At 52.7% G+C, this 22,568-nt stretch overlaps 1 protein-coding gene across 1 annotated transcript in view; it reads right to left on the bottom strand.

Annotated features, from left to right (window-relative positions):
* The window catches only part of IQSEC2 (IQ motif and Sec7 domain ArfGEF 2), an 87,895-nt gene that overhangs the window by 17,282 nt on the left and 48,045 nt on the right, over positions 1 to 22,568 (bottom strand). Inside the window, exons 3-5 of the mRNA XM_062182964.1 lie at positions 6,569 to 6,830; positions 5,426 to 5,827; positions 2,207 to 3,102 (exon numbers count right to left, since the gene is read on the bottom strand). Of these exons, the coding sequence (XP_062038948.1) occupies positions 2,207 to 3,102; positions 5,426 to 5,827; positions 6,569 to 6,830 (1,560 nt within the window). The remainder of the gene's footprint in view (positions 1 to 2,206; positions 3,103 to 5,425; positions 5,828 to 6,568; positions 6,831 to 22,568) is intronic.

Below are 22,568 nucleotides of genomic sequence, written 5' to 3'. Positions count from 1 at the left end.
ATCCACTTGCTCATTTCACAGAGCTTCTAAATTCCGAGGCATCCTCAACCCAGATTCTTCCTTCACTGTAGCCATACTAGTTGGGAGACAATCGGTATCAATGACAGCTTGTTCTGTGCCAGGAGCTTTGATGTTCCCAGCAGACACCAAGGAGTCCCAAGAGAAGGTGGGAGCACCAGGCTCAGGCCTACTCTTCAACTCACAGACCCCCAGAGCAGAGACGAAGTGAACAGGTGCCTGTTGCATGTCCCACATCCCACCTAGGCAGGTTTCACTCAGCCTCTTTGAGTGTTCCTTTTCTCCTCCTCCTCCTCCTTTTCCTCCTCCTCTTCTTCTTCTTCTTTTTTTATTATTGGGGGTGGTGGTGCTGTGGCATAGGGGGGGTAAAGCCACTGCCTAGAGTGCCAGCATCCCATATGGGTGCTGGTTCGAGTCCCGGCTGTTCCACTTCCGATCCAGTTGCCTGCAAATGCATCTGGGAAAGCAGTGGAAGATGGCCCAAGTCCTTGGGTCCCTGCACCCACGTGGGAGACTCAGAAGAAGCTCTTAGTTCTTGGCTTCAGCCTGGCTCAGGCCTGGCTGTTGTGGCCATTTGGGGAATGAACTAGCAGATGGAAGATCTCTCTCTCTCTCTCTCCCTCTCCCTCTCCCTCTCCCTGTAATTCTGACTTTCAAATAAATAAATAAATAAATCTTTAAAAAAAATTGATTTGAGAGACAGAGACAGACAAAAAGTTCCCATCTGCTGGTTCACTCCCCAAATGCCCTCCACAGCCAAGGCTGGGCCAAGGATGAAGCTGAAAGCCAGGAACTCAATCCAGGCTTCCCATGTGGGCGGCAGGAGCACAATTACTCGGGTTATCGCCTGCTGCCTTCCAGGTGTGCATTAGCAGGAAGCTGGAGTCAGGAGCCAGAGGCAGGACTTGAACCCAGGTACTCCAATATGGAAGGCAGGCGTCCTGTATGTTGGGCACTAGGGCAAGTGCTCGCCCTCGCCTGTGAATGTTTTTGCAGACAAGCTGCTCCTTAGATTTTCAGAGAGCGAGGCCAAAATCTGGGTGGGAGTTGTTCTGCACTTACTCAGAACGTCAGGACCTGAGGGCCACATGAGGCTAAAATTTGAAAGCAAATCTGGTGCTCGAGGCAGCCCCAATCCATCACTTCCCAGCTGTGGGATTTTAGACAATTTACTTCTCCAAGCCTCAGTGCCTTATCTATGAAATCGGGCCACATTACCTACCTTGCTGAGTTATTGTGAGAATTAAATATAGGTGGCAGTGTTTAATAAGCTATAACGATGTAAGGCATTAAGGAATTACATCTAATGCCTTACACTACAGCTAATGTTTTCTAATTACATTTAATGTTTTCTAATTATTTTCTAATCAAATGTCACCCTCCCACCCTACTCCTAAGCACCTGGCACAATACCAGGCACCTGGAAAGAGCTCGGTGGCAGTCACTGAGTAGTCTGGCAACCACCCCGCCTCCCCACATTGCAAACATACACACCCTGCGAGCGCAGAGATGGAAAACCTTAGGTCCAAGGAAGGAACACACGTTGCCCCAGGCCACGCGGTGAGTGGCCAAAGACGGACCAGGGGGCCAGGTCTCCCACCTCCCAGACTAAGATTCTTTTTTTTTTTTTTTTTTGGACAGGCAGAGTGGACAGTGAGAGAAAGACAGAGAGAAAGGTCTTCCTTTGCCATTGGTTCACCCTCCAATGGCCGCCGCGGTAGGCGCGCTGCGGCCGGCGCACCGCGCTGATCCGATGGCAGGAGCCAGGTGCTTCTCCTGGTCTCCCATGGGGTGCAGGGCCCAATGAGTTGGGCCATCCTCCACTGCACTCCCTGGCCACAGCAGAGAGCTGGCCTGGAAGAGGGGCAACCGGGACAGAATCCGGCGCCCCGACTGGGACTAGAACCCGGTGTGCCGGCGCCGCAAGGCGGAGGATTAGCCTAGTGAGCCGCGGCGCTGGCTAGACTAAGGTTCTTTACACACCATATAGTCTCCCCTCTAATAAGCGGCAGTTGGGGGCAGTCGAGGCTCAGAGCATCTTGCCCAAGGTCACACCGCCAGTCAGGTGCGCTAGAGAGAAACCTCAGCCTACAAAACCCAGGATCGCTGCTGGGAGAGCCGCTGCAGGGAACAAAGTGCCCAGGGCTGGGCCGGAAGGGCTGAGGAGGCCAGGACGGGGAGCACGTACTTATTGAAGAGGTTGAGGCCGATTCTGTAGTGCCGCCTTTGCACCACGTCATTGTTGAAGGCTGGCGAGTCCCAGCTGTGCCTGGTCTCCCGCTGGTACGTCTGCTTGCACAGGCCAGTGGCTGGGGGCTCCCTCAGGCTGTCCCGAGAAGAGGAGCCGGAGCTGCAGTTGATGGTCTCATTGGAATTGCTGGAGCTCTCCAGGCTCTCATTGTCTCCACCATCAGAGTTCTCGCCTGCTGCCTCGCATTTCCCCAGCCTCCGACCCCCAGCCACACCACTGGGCCCAGTGCCACTGTTGGGGGCTGGGGGCAGGGGACCTGGCGGGGCTGGAGCTGGGCCCTCAGGGGCTGGGTAGTGGCGGTGTGGGATGGGGGCCCTGCCTGGTGGCCCCTTGTGCTTGAGGGTCCCGTGGGGGCTGCAGCCATCAGCCTCGTACACCAGCTGGCGGTGGACAGAGCCGCGATCCGAGCGGTCACTCAGGTCCACGGAGCTGTCACTAGGAGGCTCAATGGTGAGCAGGGGAAGGTGGGCAGCCCGCAGCCGGAAATCCCGGCATTCCAGGCACCCGGGACCCCTGCGAGTGCCTTCCTCACGGCTCCCATCTTCCCGGGTCCCTGGTGGCACTGGTGGTGGAACTGGTGGGAGAGGAGCTGGTGCCCAGAACTCGGGTCGGCCCTGGGGTGGGGGCTCTGCACTGGGCAGTCGTTCAGGGGACTGTGGGGGCACTGGGTCATCCAGGTAGAGGGGAAGGTCACTGAAGGATGTGGCCGAGCTGTCCTCCTGCTGTTCTTTTGATTCCCGCTTCTCCAGTTGGGCTGACCCTGGCTCCTCGGACATGGGCCCTGAGGGGTGGCAGTTTAGGGCCTCGTCGATGGATTCAGCCAGAGACTTGACCTGCACAAGGTGGGGTTGGGGCGCGGGGAAGGGGAAGAGGGAAAAGGAAAGAAAGAAAGGAAAGAAGGGAAGAATGATGGAGGGGTGGGAGTGGGGGAGGGAAGGAAGGAAGAAGAGGGAGTCTTCCTGGTGGGTCAGCCAAGAAGGTGAGTTCCCCTGCCCCTTCCCGAGGGGTCTATGTACTAACTTCCGGGAAGTCATGGTGAGTTCACAGCACCTGGGACTCACAGTGCCCACGAGTTCCCTTGCCAAACATCCATCCTGTCCTTTATGTCCCTATAGACCTAAGCCAAACTCTACCTTCTGTCTGATTCAGTCACATTCCTTTGCCTCTGCTGTCACTTTGCAACCCCCACCCTCATCACCCATCCCCCCACCCTGTCCTGGCCAGGGCAAGCCAAAACTCCAGCTTCCTTTGGGCTGCCAGAGCCGTCTGGTGATGCAGTCTTAGGAAATCCATCATATTTGCCTATGAGAATCTGGACCACACTCCACCTCCCCGTGTTATGCAGCCTCCACCTGCAGTCTATATGATCCCCCAACTCCTGGTAGTCAGACCCTCAGGCTCCACATTGTAGCAGCCCGTGGCAGAGGGGCAGGTCTGCCACTTCTGAGATTAGCTGGTAAATGACTGTGTGTCTCAGACTCCTTGCCTAGGGAAAGCCAGGTCCTAAGCAGTCCTAGAGAAAGGTCCACAAGGGAAGCAGCTGACTCCTCCTGTCAACAGCCAAGTGCACACACTTGCAGGCAGAACTGTCAGGCCCAGCTGAGTCTTCAGAGGTTGCGATCCCACCCTACCGTCGGACTGCAGCCTCCTGAGAGACCTTGAGTCCAAACCACTCAGCTGAGCTGCTCTCAGCTTCCCAGCCCTCAGGAACTGGATGAGCTAGTCAACAATGAGATAATACCAGTTTCAGCTCAGCCTCTAAGGTCAGCTGTTAAGCTACTACATTTTGGGGATAATTTGTTACCCAGTGATACATAACTAATCCACTTCCCCATCAGACTTGAATAGCACTAAGAACTGGGACCAGGCCTAGTTGCTCCACCTCTGCTACCAGTGATCTCCTATTCCTCATTCCTCATTCCCCCTTGGAGGGGGGGGGATGGGCTTGGAGTCCCTGTTTCTAGTTCAAGGTCAGCACACTGCTAGATGCAAAGGAGATGTCATCTACGTGTTTGCTGTATGAATGGATGGATGAATGATACAGAACGCCCCTTCGATATCTCTTTCCTTTCCTCCACCTCATCACTCGCTCCACAGAAGCATGCCCAGGCTGACAGCCAGGGCAAGTCCCAGAGGCTAGAACAGAGTGTGGCTTCTTGTCTTATAAAGCTTCATTCATTCAACAGTTTCTACCAAGTCCCTCCCTGGCTTTAGGAAGAAAGCTACTACATACTTAGCAGCTACCAGGTGCTTTCACTGTGTATTACCTAGTTGAATGGAATCTTCACAACAACTCTAAAAAAGACCTCTCCATTTTATTGATCCTGTTTCAGCGAGCTTAAACAGTTGCCCAAGGTCCCACTGCTGGGAAATGGCGGAGCTGGGATTCACACCTGCGCAGGTATCCTGATGCACTGAAGGCTATGGTGATCTCCCACTTCCTTCGATGCTAGTGACACGCCCACCCTTCTGTTTTTGCGGATGCAGTGTCTATGCGGGCAACACCCTTCCAACTCTCTGTAACCTGCTAAACCTTCTCTGTCTGCCAAGGCCCAGGTCCAGTGCTGTGTTCTCAAAGAAGCAGTCTCTGTTCCCCTCAAAGAAAATCTCCTCCCCCTCCTGAGTCCCCGTGGTACTACTCTAAGAGATCCCTTTCTCACGGCTGTGAGCACACTCTAGCTGAGAACGTTTGTGATGTACACATATGCCGGTCATTTCCTACTGGACTAGGAGATCTTTGAGAATAAGGACCAGGGTCAGTTCCTTAGCCTCAGTCTCCACATTTGTAAAATGGGGATAATCATCTCTGACCTGTGAGTCTATTATAAGGCAGACACAGCACCGGGCACATAGTAGGAGCTCATGACCTGTTAATTAAAGCTTTATTTGACAGCAGATCAAACTCCAAATGCTGAGAACTTTCATTTTCTTATCCGTTCTATACACCTGCAGTTTACCTCGTTTAACAATGTCATTTTTGTTTTTGTCTTGTCAGTTCTTCCTCATTCTCCCAATGCCAACTCAGATTGTAGCTCTCTCTTGTCATTAAATGCTGGTCAGGCCATGTCATTCAGCTCGGATTATATAGTTAGAAAGGAGTAGGAGGAGCCAGAGTGTGGGGGATGGGGAAGAAAGGCAGTTTTCAGGGATCCTGACCTGTTTGGAGAAGGAGTCTTCAAGCTCTGTGATGTCATTGGAGAACTCTCCAGACGTGGTGACAGAGCTTCCACCGCCATCAATGCCCCCACCACAGGAGCCTCCATACGGGAGCCCCCGTTCAAGCCGATGACTCCGGGCACCAGCCATGGCACCCTCGTCCAGCGAGGCAGGCTTGCCCTCGAAGTACGCGGGGTTCTGTGCCTTCTCGTACTCCTCGAAGGAGAACTGCATCCGCATGTTGGAAAGGATGATACGGCGGGACATGCGACTTTCCGAAGCGGAGCTGCGGAGCCGCTCGAAGTTCTTGTTCATGCGGTACTGGCGGAAGGCTGTCTGGATGGTCCTGGCAGCCCTGCGGCTCAGGAAGGAGCCCCCATACTTCCTCTCCAGCATTTCCACCTGGCAGGCAGGGTGGAAGGCAACAAGGTCAGGAATTCCCAACAGCCTCTAGGCCGTCAACCACAGCTCCACCCCACCCGAGTGAGTCCCAGCTAAGTGCCTGGAGCCGCCCCAAGGTGCCAGGCTGTGCTGGGGTGCTGTCTCCTCCCTTGGAAGCCCAGATAGCACTGGTCACGTGGGATTCGGACTGTGTTTGGTTTAATGTATAGGAAGTACATATTGATGATTCAAAAACAGAGAAAGTAACAGAGAAGTAAAAAAAAATGAAAGAAAGGAAGAGATAAACAGGAAGGAGGAAACAAAGAAGAGAGGATGACAGAGGAGGACAGAGAGTGAGGGAAAGAGAGAAGGAAAGAAGAGAGGGAGGGAGGGAGAGAGGAAAGAGGCAGGAAAGTGAGTTCACATAGAGTCCGAAGCCCTAGATATAAACACAGTTAACATTTTGGTATATATTCTTCCAGGTGTTTTCTTAAAGAGTATTTTGTTTTCTTTGTCTCTCTCTCTCTCTGTCTCTCTGTCTGTCTCTCTCTCTCTCTTTAGCTAAACAAAATATTCTATCAACTCATTTGTGTGCTTGCCCCACTAGACCAAGTTTTTGGGGACCAGGTCAGGTCTCATATATCTTTACATCTCCGATTCAGGTCTCCCTACCCCTCCCTCCACCGTGGATGCCCCCTCGAGTGCCACAGCCGACTCCTCCCTTGGCTGTGGGCAGCACACCTTCCCAGTCCCATTCTGCACCTTCTTATCCTGCAGGTCCGTGGAGAGTTCATAGCTGTCCGATAAGGCCTTGGAGCGCTTTATCTCCTCCTCCTCCTGCTTCCTCAGGGCGACACTGGCCGGCTGGAGGCGAGCCCGCTGAGCCCAGGGAAGGCCCACCCCAGCAGGGGGGCCCCCCATGTGGCTGCTGGTGGGAGGCAGCTGGCTCAGCCGGTAGGGGGGCTGGCTCCCAGGACTATCAACCGCTGTGCTCAGGTCACTGCCTGGGGCATCACCCTCCACACTGTGGGTATGAGATAAGATGAGGCAGGATGTGGGATCCGGAGAGGGGTGTGCTGGGCCAGATTGAAAGTGGGTGGAGCAGATCCCTGCCCACCGCCCCCCCCCCCAAGCCCATCTGCCCCTGCTTTCCCGCAGAGACAGGGACCCCACCACTTACAGGCCAGAGCTGTCTCCTCACGGCGCCCACAGTCCCTGGCCTTCAGGCCCATGGCCTTGACCGCTGCATCCTCAGGTGCCCCTTCAGCCTGGCCCCTCCTCGATCCAGCCTCTTACACTCCTTGCTCTCAAGGCTCTCTCACCCCAGGCTTTGTCCCAGTCCTGCTCAGCCCTGTCCCCTCAGGGCCCTCCTTCTAACAGTCCCGTGCCCTCACAGCCCCACCCCTCCCCGCCCCTCTGCCCCTCACAGCTTCATCCCCCACACAACAGTGCTGTGCTTTCCCTCCCAGTCCCATCCCCAGTATCACCCAGACCAGCGCCATCCCCAGCCCGGCCTCCTGCCCCTGCGGCCCCGCCCCTGCCCGCAGCCTCCCTGGCCGGTGCAGCATCCTCACAGGTACAGAGCCGCCCTGCGGGGCAGCTTCCTTTTCCTCCTCATGGCCTCCTCCTCCGCTCGCCTGGGAGAGGGGGCGAGGGGCTGCAGGCTGCAGAGTGGCAGGCGCTGGGCCCCGGGTCTTGCCTGCCCTGGTTATCCAGAGCTGTTGTTCCAGCAGACCTGCTCCCATGGTGCCATGGCAACCAGGCTGCCTGGGAACCCAGGTGGCGGCAGCCCAGGCGCCCTGAGTCGAGCCGGGGCCTGGTGAGGAGCCACAGAGGCGGGGAGAACTGGGAGGGTGCAGGAGGGGAGGAACGAGGAACGTGCGGCAGGCACGGAGGAGGCTGTGGGGGAGAATGGGTGTGGCTGGGGCCCAGAGAGCGGTCTGGCTGGGGGCGTGCAAGGTTGGGGGGCTCTTGGCTGCTCAAAGGGTTCAGGGACTCCTCCCCAGTCCCAAATTGGCAGTGACCAGGGCACAGGACAAAGGTGAGCTGGGGTGGGTGTGTGTGTTGTGGGGGGCGGTCCCTAGCAGCACCAGAGGGAGCTCGAGCTGCAAGAACTCTGCCAACCTTGCAGCTGAGCACTTTGCACTGGGGGCTGGGTGTGCCGGGGAGGAGGGGGGAGGTTGCAGTCTGGAGGCTGGGCCCCCAGGCTGCTGAGCTAGAGCTGGGCTCCGCCCTACTGGGAACCCCCACCCACTGCTTGGCCTACACCCTCCCTAGTGTTAGCCTGCCTCACAGCCAGAAGCAAAGCAGAAACTGGCTGGGAGCCTGCCCTCCACCCCAAAGTCTCCCTCTTTGATGGCAGCTCCCAGGGACCAGACGCAGCCCAGCCCAGCCCAGCCCAATGAGATGCTCCTCTCTTCTGCCTCTGGTCTGTAGGGTCCTGCCCCCACTCCCCTCCCAGCACACAGCTCAAGCCCGCTTTCCATCAACTGTCACCTGTGGTCATGAACCATCCATAGCTCCCGTTGCGCTTAAGAGAGCCCAAATTCTTCCTTCTGTCATTGGAGGAACAGCTAATCACTTATTTGCTCTTACAAGCAGCCTTTGTGAGATAGGAATTGTTACTTTTATCTTCATTTTACACATCAAGAAGCTGAGGCCCAGAGAGGTCAAGTGCAATATCCACAGTCACACAGCGACTAAGGACAGCATCAGGATTCAAATCCAGGAAGTCTGGCTCCAGAGCTCACACTCTTAAACATTAAGTCATACTGCAGGGCTGGCTGCCAGCCCCTTCTCTAGCCACCCTCCAGCCTGGCCCAGATCCTCTCTCAAATGCTCCTCTGTGTTCCACCTCCCAAACTACATAGGTGCTACCTTCCCCCTGATATGCCATCCCCATCATCTCTGCCATGTGCAATCTGAAAGATGTCCCCCCAACGCCTAGTTCTGTTGAGATTCAGATCACATGCCTCCAGTCCAAAAGGATTGCTCATCCTGGCCAGGGTTCCCCCCACACAGCCCGTGTCTGACTTATGGCACAGGTTAGGTTTGGTAAAGCCTGACACTTATTGGTGTTCATGGCTCCCAGAATCCTAGCACAGGAAGAGAATTGGGTCATCTCCTAGTGAACCCAGAACACAGGACCTGGAACAGAGCTTCCGGCACAGGAACGTACTCCTGTGGCTGCTCTAATAAATATGATTCTCACCTGAACTTTTACCTCAGCTTCCTACCCAGCTCCTCTTCCACTCCATTCTCCAGCTTATGGCTGGACAGAGCTTTCAAAAGTACACATCTTGGGGCCAGCGCTGTGGCATTAGCAGGTAAAGCCGCCGCCTGCAGTGCCGGCATCCCATATGGGCACCGGTTGGAGTCCCGGCTGCTCCACTTCTGGTCCAGGTCTCTGCTATGGCCTGGGAAACCAGTGGAAGATGGCCCAAGTCCTTGGTCCCTTGCATGTGCATGGAAGACCTGGAAAAAGCTCCTGGCTCCAGGCTTCAGATCAGTGCAGCTCCATCCGTCGCGGCCATTTGGGGAGTGAACCAGTGGATGAAGACCTCTCTCTCTCTCTCTCTCTCTGCCTCTCTGTAACTCTGACTTTCAAATAAATAAATAAATAAATCTATAAAAAATACACATTTGGGGGCCGGCGCTGTGGTGTAGTGGGTGAAGCCGCCACCTGCAGTGCCGGCATCCCATATGGGTGCTGGTTCAAGTCTGGGCTGCTCCACTTCCAACCCAGCTCCTTGCTATGGCCTGGGAAAGCAGTAGAAGATGGCCCAAGTCCTTGGGCCCCTGCACCCAGGTGGGAGACCTGGAGGAAGCTCCTGGCTCCTGGCTTCTGATTAGCTCAGCTCTAGCCATTGCAGCCAATTGGGGAGTGAACCAGTGGATGGAAGACTTGTGTGTGTGTGTGTGCCTATCTGTAACTTGACCTTTCAAATAAATCTTTTTTAAAAAAGTACACATGTGACCATTTCATTCTTTTACTAAAACTCTTCTCCCTTGGTGTGGGCATTTGTTTGCTCCAGTGGTTAAGATGCCAGCATCCCATATCCCATATCCCATATCCCATATCCCATATCCCATGAGTTTGACACATGCCTCCTGTTCCTGATTCTAGCTTCCTGCTGATGGCACGCTGGGAGGCAGTAGCAACGTCTCAAGTAGCTGGATCCCTGCCGCCTTCCTGGGAGACCTGAATTGAGTTCCTGGCTCCTGGCTTGGGCTTGGTCAAGCCCCAGCCATTGTGGGCATTTAGGAAGTCATCCAGAGATGGGAGCTCTCTCTCTCTTTCTCTCTCTCTCTCATCTTTCTGCCTCTCATATAGTGTATGTATGTATGTATGTGTGTGTGTATATATATATATATATATATATATATATATATATATATAAACCTTTCCCAGATCTCTGTAACTCAATGAACAAAGAATAACTCTGTACCTGCTATGGACTAGGCACAGTGTTAGATGTTCGAAATACAACAACAAACAAGATGAACAAGAAGGGTTCCTCAGAGGAGTGATGTTCCAGAGAAGATTATAAAGAAATGTCCGAATAAATAAATACTATCATTTTAGATAGGGACAATGCTGGGAAGGAAAATAAAGCAGAGTGCTAAAAGATGCTGTTTTTTTAAAAAAATTGTATTTAATTTCATTTTTATTTGAAAAATGTAGAGACACAGAGATAGCCAGAGAGAGAGAGAGAGAGAGAGAGAGTCTTCCATCTGCTGGTTCACTCTCCAAATGGCTGCAACAGCCAGAGCTGGGCCAGGCCAAAGCCAGGAGCCAGGAATTCCATCTGGGTCTCCACATAAATGGCAGCACCAAGTACTTGAGCCATCACCTGCTGCTTCCCAGGGTGCACATGAGCAGGGAGCTGGATTGCAAGTGATGAGCCAAGACTAAGCTAGCCACTCTGATATGGGATGTGGACATCTCAAGCAACATCCTAATCACTGTGCTAAACCCTTGCCCCCAAAGTGCTGTTTTCCATGTGTTGGCCAGGAAAGCCCTTTTTGGAGAAATGGCCTATAAGCTGAGCCTTGATGAAACTGATGGAGATGGGGAATAGCTAAACCAAGAGCAGTCCAGATAGACAGTACAGCCAGTGCAAAGGCCGTGAGGAAGAACTTTGCCTGGCATGTCTGAGGAAGAGTGAAGAGGCCAGTGTAGTCAGAGAAGAGTGAATGAGGGAGAGGGGAGTGACAGGAGATATGAGCAGAGAGATCATAGGGGCCAAATCATGAAGCACACTGAGCCCAGGATTAAACCTTTAAGCTTTTGCTCTGACTGAGGTGAGCAGAAGAGGGACATGATAAAACTTAGGTTTTCTAGAAATCACCCTCCTCAGGATCATCTCCAGCTGCCTCACCCTGGCCATGGATGAGTCCTGACCTTAGTCCTGTTTCAAATACCCTCTACCCTATTACCCCAACATAGCTACCTCCTGCTTCCCCTTCAATATGTAGCTTAGATATGCCCTTCTACTCATGGGCTGACTTACAGACAGTGCCAGCATCCTATATGGGTGCCGGTTCAAGTCCTAGCTGCTCCACTTCCGGTCCAGCTCTCTGCTATGGCGTGGGAAAGCAGACGAAGATGGCCCAAATCCTTGGGCCCCTGCATCCACATGAGAGACCTGGAAGAAGCTCCTGGCTCCTGGCTTCAGATCAGCTCAGCTCTGTCCATTGCAGCCATCTGGGGAGTGAACCAGCAGAAGGAAGACCTCTCTCTCTGGCTCTACCTCTCTCTCTGTAACTCTGTCTTTCAAATAAATAAAATAATTCTTAAAAAAAGAGTGTTTGAGGGGCTTGAGGATACTGCTTCTGACAGCATACTTACTGCTGAAGAAATGAACCTGGGCATGTACAACACCCCAAATCGAAGACCCCCCAAATCACTCATCCCATGCTTGCTGATCCCATGGGAATTTCTCTCTCTCTCTCTCTCTCTCTCTCTCTCACACACACACACACACACACACACGTACAAAAACACAAAGGCTGAAAAAAAAAACCTAGGAGAAAAGCACACATCCACAAATATATGAAAACAGGCAGGCATCTATGCAAACAGACACGACCCTCCAGCCCATGGCAGACCCCTGCCCCCATGCCCTTTGTGCCAGGTTATTCAGTGCAGGAGACTGGGGAGCATCCTCTGCGGGGGGTGGTGGTGGAATTAGCCATGTTACACAAATAACCACAGTACAAAGCAGAAAGTTATCAGGGCTGGAGCACAGAGGAAGTGCTGGGGGAGTGCAGCAGAGCGATCCCTTCTGCTTGGGGGTGGCTGAGTGGAATAAAAATAAACTTGCACTTGCTGCGCACCTTCCCTATGTCAGGCATTTTCCACGCATTATTTCATCTGCATGGCAAACGTGAGGGGAGAATTAGGGTTTCTACTTTACAGCTAAAGAAAAAGGCTCTGAGACAGGAAGAGACTGCCAGAGGTCTCCAAGCTAGCAAGTGGCAGAACGAAGATGCAAAGGGCAAAGCTTGTGCTGGTTTCCCTGCTGCATTGAAGGCTTCCTGGGGGAGGAAGCTTGGGGACTGGGCCTTGCCTAGGAGAAGCTGGTATTACTGGAGGAGTGCCGGAACCTCGCTAAGATGGGGAGACATTCCCTAGGGATTTGGGTCTTGCCCATGGCAGAGGTACCGACCCTCCCCAGTTCCTGCTCCAAGTGGGAGGTCTTCTCTCCCTCCTTCCCTGTCTTGGCACTGCCCGGAGCCATGCAGCCAGCGGGGGATGGGACCGGGATGCAGTTGCCATGGAAATGAATGGGGGCTGTTGCCATAGATACCATAAGATGAGGGCAAGAGGAAGCTAGGGATGCCGAGGACTATCCCCATGACAACTTAGGCTGGAAGGGAGGGGCGCAAATGAGAGACAAGGACACAAGACAGGGACATCAGTACACCTAGATGGGGCCAAGGGCTTTGGACTCTGGAAGGAGAGGACTGCTCAAGGAGACTAGAGCCGGCTGCCGGTGGCAGTGGGGGGCGGCTGGGCAGCAGTTGCTTCTCTCTCCTCTGACAGTTCTCCTGCGAGCTGTTTCCACTGTCTGAGCCCAGTGCCACAGGGATTCCAGCCGTGAGCTCAGCTTGGCTCAGCACAGGGGCTGGCAGGGGAGAAGGAAGCCACTCAAGGGGCTGGGTAGAGAGTGGGCAAATGCAGACTTCCCAAGAGCACAGACCTGACTTGGAATCCCAGCTCTGCTTCTTCGCAACTCTAAAAATCACAGTTGTCATTGGTTGCATACCTGCTTCTTGCTAAGCCTAGCAACTCTGCAAGTTCCAGATTATTCTCCCTGAAGAAGAGAACCCAGGTGATGAAACTGAGGTACAGAGAGAAGAAGGAACTTGCCCACAGCTTTGCAGCTCAAAGTGATGGGGCCAGGATTCAAATCAAAGTGTAGCTGAACAAAAACCTCATGCCATGACTACCTTGGGCACTGCGCAGAGTCCTTTCATTGTCTATCTCCCTGCACATCCCCACAGTGGCATGTAGGAGGCCAGATGCCGGGTAAATATGTGTGGAGTGGATAAATGAGGAAACAACATGGAAGGCAGCTAGAAAGATCAAGATTGGATGGAAGAAGCTCCCAACGTCAAGAGCGAGGAAGTGGATGTGGCCAAGGGTAGAAGAGCCAAGGGGCTGGGGTGGAGCCGTCCAACCCCACAGATCCACACTGAGGCCCAGATGGTCAAAGTGACTTGCTCAGTGTTGCACAGGACAATAATTCCACCACCACCCCTCTCATTTTAGAACAGTGGGTCACTTGGAGCTTCGGAAGCTCCTGTGAGGACAGGTGTTATGGTGCAGAGGGTTAAGCTGCCACTTGGGACACCCACATTCCATATTACAGAGATGATTTGAGACCCCGCTGCTCCACTTCCGATCCAACTCCCTGCTAAATGCACCTTGAAAGGCAGCGGAAGATGGCCCCTGGGAGGGAGACATGGATGGAATTCCTGGCTCTTGGCTTTGGCTTGGCCCGGACTTGGCTGTTGAAGCCATTTTGGGGAGTGAAGATCTCTCCCTCTCTCCATCCCTTGGTATTTCAACAAACAAACAAACAAACAAAGAAATAAATAAATGAATAACTCTTTTTCAAAAGAAGCACCTGTGAATCTGCCCAGTCCTCTGCCTCCCACTTGCCCAGCAAGCTGCTGAACATGGGCAACAGCAGGCCACGTATGGCTCCGATACCACAGCAAGCTTGTCCACAGCTCCAAGCCAGTGCTTATGTTCTTTCTTCATTTCTTCTGCCCATCATACACCCTCTCTGCTCTTCATTCCTGCACCTGACCAGTCTGGATGGACTCATTTTCCAATTGTGGCATCTGTACATTCCGACTCCCTTCTACCCTCCACAGAACCTGGCGCGGTTGCCCATTACTGCTTCCTCGAAGTTTTGGGTCACACCTCTGTCCTCCCAGTTCTTATCACCAGCTAAACTGGGATTCTTAGAGCATCTGTCTTCATGGCCACTGCCTGCTCCTGTTGCCCGAGGGCAGTGGACTGCTTTGATTCACTTCTGCGCATCTTGCCATATGCATGCCAAGGGCCACACAGGGTGCTCAGCAGCCACCTTGGCCTCCTAAGACCACAGAGACAAGTCATGTGTGTTCAAGTGTGGGACCATCCTGCCTGACACTTACCTGGCCCCCTAAAAGCCACAGCTTCACATGCTTCAAAGCCGCCCACACCTGGTCTTATGATTACATCCACCAGACACACTCATAGAGCCTGCCAATCAAAAAGGTCACCAGCTCACACCATCACCCTCACACACACACAGAACTCCACACAGCAGGTGTCACACACTCACGTTCCCTCAGATGCACAACAATGCACACAGGCTTCACGCACAGACATGCACACACATCCGCAGACACGTGGAAACATGGTTCTCTTGCAACTGCTACAAAACTGCCCCCTCCCATCCCGCACAGACCGTCCACCTGCTCAGCTGATTCTGTTACACACCCAGGAATCTACTACAGCCCATGGCTCCCAGGACAGCCACCTGACCTGAACTTGTCCTCTCCCTCCCTTAAGTGAAACTCCCATACCAACACTTCTGTCTCCAGAAGTGAAGGGCAGAATGATGTCCACCTCAGCCACAGGGTAACCTACCTACCATTCCCCAACGTGACCTGGAGCCCTCCATTAGCTCTGTGTCCTGGCAGGTCCTGTCTCCCCCACCCCCTGCCTCCCATTCAAAAATCTTCCCAGCTTTCCAGGCCCAACTCTCACTCCCTCTTCCTCTGGCAAGCCCACCTGGACACCTCTCTCCCCCCCTCCCCCACGCACCTGGGCAGCTCCCTCTTCTTTGGGCCAGAGACATGTCTTGCTCATTACCTGAAACCATTTCGGCTCAATTATTTTGGCCCCTCACACCCTAACTTCTTCCCAAAGAATCATCTCCCCAGGGAGATGGAGAACAAGGCCACTGTCTTACTTTTGATCCCTTCACAGTATTTAGCTTGAGGTCTTGCACCCAGCAGGTGCTCACACATTTCTTGCTGCAAGAGTAAATAAGGCAAAAAGGAAGTGGGGGGAGAAGAAATGGGTGAGATTTTTGAATGGGTGAATGAGCAGATGAGTTGAATGACTGAAACAGTGAGTGAGGCGGGAAGGTGAGGTTGTGGGGAAAGCACAGGTTCAATGAGATGGGGATGCAGAAGGGAGGGAGGAAAGAAAGGACAGAAGGAACTCTCACCTGAGCTTTAATCAAAACAAGAGCCACGAATCACAGCACACTTGCCCAACTGTGCACCAGCCCCTGTGCTGGGCTCCTGGCAGTCTTGCTAATCTTCATGATGCAGACAGGTAGATCTATTCTCAGCATGCTCAGGAGGAAGATAAAGCCCAAGGAGAAGCAAAGATTTGCCCCAGGTTACAGGAGAGTGAGTGGCAGAACCAGAAGGCAAACTTGGATTTGTTTAACGTTTTAAAGATTCTGAGAGGGTAAGTCAGGGTGTGAGCCCACTTTGGGGTCTCCTGTCTATGCTCTTAACACAGACACATCTTAATATCAGAGAATATTAGAATCACATTGTCAGAATTTTTTTTTAAATGGTAGTCATGAAATGTTAAAACCAACAGGGGGCCAGCGCTGTGGCTCAGTGGGTAAAGCTGCCACCCACAGTGCCGGCATCCCATATGGACACCGGTCCGAGTCCTGGCTGCTCCATTTCCAGTTCAGCTCTCTGCTATGACCTGGGAAGTCAGTAGAAGATGGCCCAAGACCTTTGGGCCCCTGTACCCACGTAGGAAACCTGGAGGAGGCTCCTGGCTTCTGGGTTTGGAACGGTGCAACTCCAGCCATTGCCATCTGGTGAGTGAACCAGCAGATGGAAGACCTCTCTCTGTCTCTGTCTCTCTCTCTCTCTGTGTGTGTCTCTGCCTTTATGTAACTCTGCCTTTCAAATAAATAAGTAGATTTTTTTTTAAAAAAAATCAACAGGACTGGAGAATCCAAAAATCACTGCACAGTAGAAATAGAAATCCGAATTGTCTGGGGTGTGTCACTGAATCCTAGCATCTTGAACTCACATAATAACTGTTTCTTAAAATGGTAGCATCTCAGGTTCACAAAATGTCACAGTTGGGAGAACCCTCAGAGATCCTCTTGTCCAACCTCCCTCCTCACCTTACAGATTGGGAAACTATTTATTAAGAGAAGTTCAGTGACATGTCCAGGGTTAACCAGCTCGCCTGCCTCAGGTTAACAGGCTGAAGAAGGCAATAGGCCAACCACGTTGGAAGCCATTCACACACGTATTGAGTGCCTCTTGGGTGTTGACAATACCATCTATCAAACCCTACTCTCTCCTCTCTCTCTCTCTCTCAGCCCCTGTTCCCAGCCCTGGAAGACAGAAGGCAAGGGCCTGGTGGAGACGGGGAGAGGGTGGTGGGGTGGAGTGGAACATACATCAGACAGAGAGAAGAGATCAGCTTTTATTGATGGAAATTCCTTTGTACACAGCAACACATACTCTGAAAGGCCTTTTCCTCCTGATCATATTTACAGAGCATGATGGTCGTGGCAGGGGGAGGGGGCGAGGCCTTCAAGCAGTGGAGGAAATGGCCGCAGTGGCCACAGCAAGGGAACAAATGACGGGAACTAGGCAGGCTGGGTCCTGCCCCCCACCCCGTCTGGTCCTCTGAGCCCTAGGCACCCTGCATCTCTGTTTGTGCTCACAGAGGACAGAGGTAGGTCCTTGGGATGTCATTTGGAGACCTCTCCAGGAGTGGCAGGCTCCAGGGTGCCTGGGAAGTGGGAGTGCAGGTGCGGGAGATTCCGGGTTCCAAGCTCCAAGCTTCAAGCTCCAAGCTCCAAGCTCTGCTTCTCCCACATTTTAGTGAGACCTGGGGCTCCAGCTCTTTTGTAATTCAGGGGCTGGAGTCCAGGGGAGAGAGCAGTGGGGGGTGGGGATTCCAAGAAGGAAGGGGCAGGAAAAGGGGCACTATGCTGGCCCATCTGGTTCCTGAAGCAGGGGATAGGGTCCCATGGGGGATCCGCAGGGGTGGGGGTGGGAGCGGGGGCTGGTTAAGGCTTTTGCTTCTGCATAGAAAATGGCCCTTGTCCTCTCAGTTACCGAGAGGAGGGACTACTGCACTCGGAGGCCGGACAGCAGAACTGGTGAGCGTCTTCCTCTTCCTCTTCCTCAGTCTCCTCCTCCTCCTCCTCTTCCCTGGGGCCAGGAAGGGCAGGGTAGAGGCCACAGGCGGCGGGTGACAGAGAGAGGCAGAGGCATTAGTTTGCAGAGCAGGGGAGATACATGAAGGGCCAGAACTAGGAGGTGGGGCTAGGATGGGGGCGGGGTGCAAGTGAGGAGGCCAGTGTGGCGGACTGTCCAGGGCCACTGTCCCCTCCTGGGACAGCCCTTCCCCACACCCAGCCTGAGCTCACCTTCAGAGTACAGAAATCCCGGAGCTGACCCTGACAGGTGCCCAGCCTCCATTTTAATAGAAAGAATAGCAGCCTGCTCTATGCATGCTGGCACTGTGCATATACGTCAGCTCATTTAATTCCTGCAACAACTCTGTAAGGCAGCATTTTTAGAGATGAGGGGATTGAAGTGCAGAAAGGCTAGCGAACCTGCCCAAGGTCACATGGCTGGGCCAGTGGTAGAGTCTGGATTTGAACCCAGAGTTTTCAGAACACCAAGTCTCAGACTCAGTCCCACCAGGTCCTTTGGGTGAACTTGGCACTCTCTCTAGAAATCCACCCTGCCCTGGAGGGACAAAGATTTGTATGATCTGCAGACTCTGGCTCAGGCAAACAGGAGACACTTAGGAAGGGAGTATGGAAAGCCCACTGTTGGGGAACAAAGAGACCTGGGTTCCAATTCCAGCTCTCCAAGTGCTTCCAGGCTAGGTGTGCCCAGGAACGTGTTACAGCCCCTCATGGAGCCTCATTTCCCTCATCTGTGAAAACGGGGCATACAATGCCAACCCCTCCAGAACTGTTGCAAGGACTAGAACATAGATCAAGTGCCTGGCAAACAGTAGCAATGGGAACATGCTGGTGACTATTGTTAACTGCTCATGAACCCAATCGAATCCCCAAGGTGACCGTCTGCCCACGCAGAACCAGCCACAGCAGGGAAGAGGTGTCACTTCAGGAGCAAGTGCCTGTCCCCAGGCTTCCACTGAGCAGCACCAGGGTCCAGATGGCATGTGTGGCAGTCACTGGAGCTGGGCTACAGTTTCATGAGGGGGATGGCCAGAGAGGAGGACTGGGAGGTGACCCGGTGCCTTGGAGGTGAAAAAGTTGATCTTCTGGGGACAGCCAAGGAAACAGCATCACCCCGCTCCCAGATCCCTCGGCTCCAGAGATGCAGAAGTATGGGAGCTAGGAAAAGTGGAGACTTGGGAAGAGATGGGAAGGAAAGCAGACAGGCAAGGGAAGGCACTGCTGTCCACCCGACAGCCAGCCAAGCACATACATGCACACATGCACGCACACACATACCACACTCGTCTCAGACTCAGAGCTTCCTCCGACACGTTGTTCCAGACTCAGTGAGTCAACAGAATCACATGAACCAGGACTCATGTCCTGAGCAAAAGTACCCCTTCCTTTCTGAGACTCCCATTCCTCATTGAGCAAACAAGAAAAACCTGCAGCTCTTGAGGCTGTCATGAAGAACAAACACTATTGCAGTTGCACTAGTTACTCCCCTCTTCTCTGGGCCAAGCGGTTGCCACCTTGGCCCCGGAAACTGCAGTCACCTCCTGTTTCTTCTCCCTTCACTCTTGAACTACATTAATCTTCCTAAAGCCCACCTCTGAGCATCAATCTCTTCTGCCCGGACATCTTGGCAGACCATTGCCTCTTGAATAAAGTTGAGACTTCTCAAGTTGGAAGCCCCACCCCTACTAACTCAGTGACCTGAGTCCATCTCTTCACCGCTTGGGGGACTCATTTTCCTTATAGGCAAAATGAGGAAATACCTACCTTGCAGGGTGTGGTGCGATTAAATGAGTTCAAGAATGCAAAGTGCCTGCCACAGGGTAGGTGTGATGCTTAATGGGAGGTAACCATGACTATGACCATCACTATCAGTGGCATCAATAGTATCCTACTCACTCACTCATGCCAAGCCGTCATCAAACCAGCTTGTTGTTTATTCCATCAGCATGCCCAGCCTTTTCATGCCTCTCTGCCTTTGTTGAGTCTGTTTCTTCCACTTCAATATTCTCCTTTTTTTTTTTTTGCACAGATCTTTTGCCTACTTAAATCCTGTCTGAATTTCATAACCCAGCTCAAGGCTGTTTCCTGCAGGAAGTCCTCCCTGACTCCCAGGCAGAAGCATCCCTTGCTTCCTCCTGCTTCCAGCATCCACGACCTTGGTCAGGGCTCCCTGGTTGTTGTTGCTTTCACTAATCTCCTCACCACTCTTGTAAAAACCTCATCACCACTGCTTCCTTCTCTGGCTATACTATTTAAGGCCAGTCTCTCCACCTGGGCTCTGGAACCCATCCCTGCTACCTCCACAACAATCATCCCCTCTCCCTCCCATATTTTCAACCTCTCCCCCTCTGTTGCCTCCTTCCTATCAACATTTATAGAAGCTCAAGTCTCTCCCATCTGGGAATAAAAACCCTCTTTCTGCCCCCACATCCCCCTCTGTCCCTCTCTCCTCTTCACAGCTAAGCTTCTTGAGAAATTCGTCTACACTGTCCATCTCCGCTTCGGTACCTCCCACGAGCTCTTCAGCCCACTGCAATCTGCCTCGTGTGCCCACCACTCCACGGAAGCTGTTCTCAGGAAGGTCGCCCAGGCCCTCCTGGTGGTTAAAGCCAATAGACTCGCTTCCGCCCTCAGCTTCCTCCCCCTCGCAACATTTGACACTCTTAAGAAGGCCCTCCTCTGCACGGCCCCTTCCTTCCTCTGCTTCCGTGAGCCCACTCCCTGCTGCTTTCCCTCCTACTTCTCTGAACCGCCCCCCCCCCATCGCTTCCCCTGGCCATTCCTTCTGTGTTGGTTCCTCTCCTGCAGTTCTGCTCTAATCCTCTTCTGTTTCCTTCCACACTCTCTTTTGCCCATCGCATTCCACTGCCGAACTTCAAGGTGTGGCTGTCTCTAGCAGGGGTCTTCAATGCCTGCTGGACAGCTCCACCACAACGGCCCTGTGCGCCTTTGGGTCTCTCACTGGCATCTCACCACTGCAAGCCTGGCCTTGGCATTGCCTGCCTCAGTGAAAGACGTCATCACACACCCAGCCACCTGAGCCCCAAACACAACATTTACCAAATTACTTTCCTCCAAAAAGACGCACATGGATATACACATGCAACCAGGGAGTCACCCGAGATTCTTGCTGTTCCATTAGCAAGTCAGTCACCTTAGCAGGACAGAATCCTTCGAATTCAATCTCCTAAATAGCTCTACAAGGTTGTGTGTGATCTGGCCCTTGCTATGTCATCTTCTCCTCTAGCCCTTTGTCCACCCTTTCTCCAGTCAACACTGGTCTTCTCAATGTGCCTCTAGCATACCAAGTACACTCTGGCCTCAGGGCCTTGGTACTTGATGTTCTTTCTGTCTAGAAGGTCACCAGCCAAACAGGTACATGGCTTACTCCCTTACATCCTTCAAATCTCTGACCAAATGCTACCTCATCAGAAAGGCCCTCCCTTGCAAAAGGCATCCTAACATTCTCTACCTTCTCATCTCAGCTTTGTTTTTTTTTTTTTTCATAGCACTCACCAACATAAGACCCATTCTATACACTTAGTTGTGTGTTTCTTAGGTCATGCCCACTGTCAGATCCCTCAGGGCAAGCCTCCATTTTGTTTAGTGCCATGGCCAGCCCTGCACACTCCAATTTGCCGCCAACTCTGCCCTCAGTCATCTCCACCTCCTCTCTCCCGCACTGTCTCTTCAACATCTGACCCTATCCTCCCTCCCTTGCAATTGCTCTCAACTCCTTCCTTCCTTTGCTCCATCCCTGCTGCTAGAACCTCAGCTTCTCTCTGGCTTGCACCCCTGCCATAGCCTCCTCCCTCATCTCCCCTTCCTTCTCGAATGCTAATTTGATCATGTCACTTTTCCTACTCATGAACGTCTCATGGCTCCCCAGCTGTCTACCAAAAGAAAAAAAAAAATAACACGCATGAGAACCCAAACTCCTCAGACAGCTGATGGAGGCATGGCTAGCCTCCGCACCCTCCCTCCGATGTCTCATTTCATCTGCTCTCACCTCCAGGACCTGCATACACTCTCAGAGAATCCTCTCCCACCCTACCTCTCGATATCTCTATGGACCTTGAATGACTAGCTCAACCGCTAATTCCTTTAAGAAACTTTCCTGACTCACAAACCAAAAGTGACGCCTCTTCAAACTCCACAGGGCAATGGAAGTCCACTGCGTCGCTATGAGTCTCCGAGAAGCAGAAGTAGGGTGAGAGGGGTTGATTATGCCTGAGACCAAGGATTTGGAATGCTGGGTGTGAGCATGAATAGAGGCTCCCCTTTCCTCTGGCACTGTTACCCTGGACTCGTGTTCCTCTGGCTTCTGCCAACATCAGCTCAACCTTGCCCTCTCCCTTCTCTCCACCTTCTAAATGTACAACGGTTTGTATCCCCTGATACTTCTATGGAGTCTATCTCACTGATGGCTTCCCAGATGATCTGGATTCCCTAACTTGAAATTCAAATGCTTCCACACAAATAGTGCCCACTGGAGTCGTGCAACACAGCGGCCTTGCTGGAATCCACCTCTTCTATGCCAAAACTCCAGTTTAGGCTTTCCTACTGGTCTCCATGCATACAGTCCACACATACTGACTGCTAAGGTGACGTTCCTAAAGCACAACATTTACCAAATTACTCTCCTCTTTAGAATCCATTCACATGACACTGCCACCAACACTGATTCTCAACCTCCTTGAGGGAGCCACTAAGCCCTTTATGCGCTGAATGAAAATCATGGGCCATGCCCCCTTCTGAAAAAATGCACATAGATATACACATATAACATTCTGCATTCAAGTTCAGGAGGTTAATGGGCCTCCTGAAGCCCATCGGGATCCCATGTCCTACCCAAGAACATCCAAATTCTTTTGCTTATGCTATTTCTTCTGCGTGCAATGCCCCTTCCACACTTCATCCTTCTACCCTTTGGTTAAATCTTACTTATCCCTTAAGAGCTAGCTCTTAGAGGCTGAGTTGACCTGCATCAGTCCAAGACAGGGCAAGAACCCTTCCTCTAGGCTTCCACAGCACCCCCCCCC

This window comes from Lepus europaeus, chromosome X (assembly GCF_033115175.1).
Source record: "Lepus europaeus isolate LE1 chromosome X, mLepTim1.pri, whole genome shotgun sequence".
NCBI lineage: Eukaryota > Metazoa > Chordata > Mammalia > Lagomorpha > Leporidae > Lepus > Lepus europaeus.
This window is presented reverse-complemented; position numbering and strand designations above follow the sequence as displayed.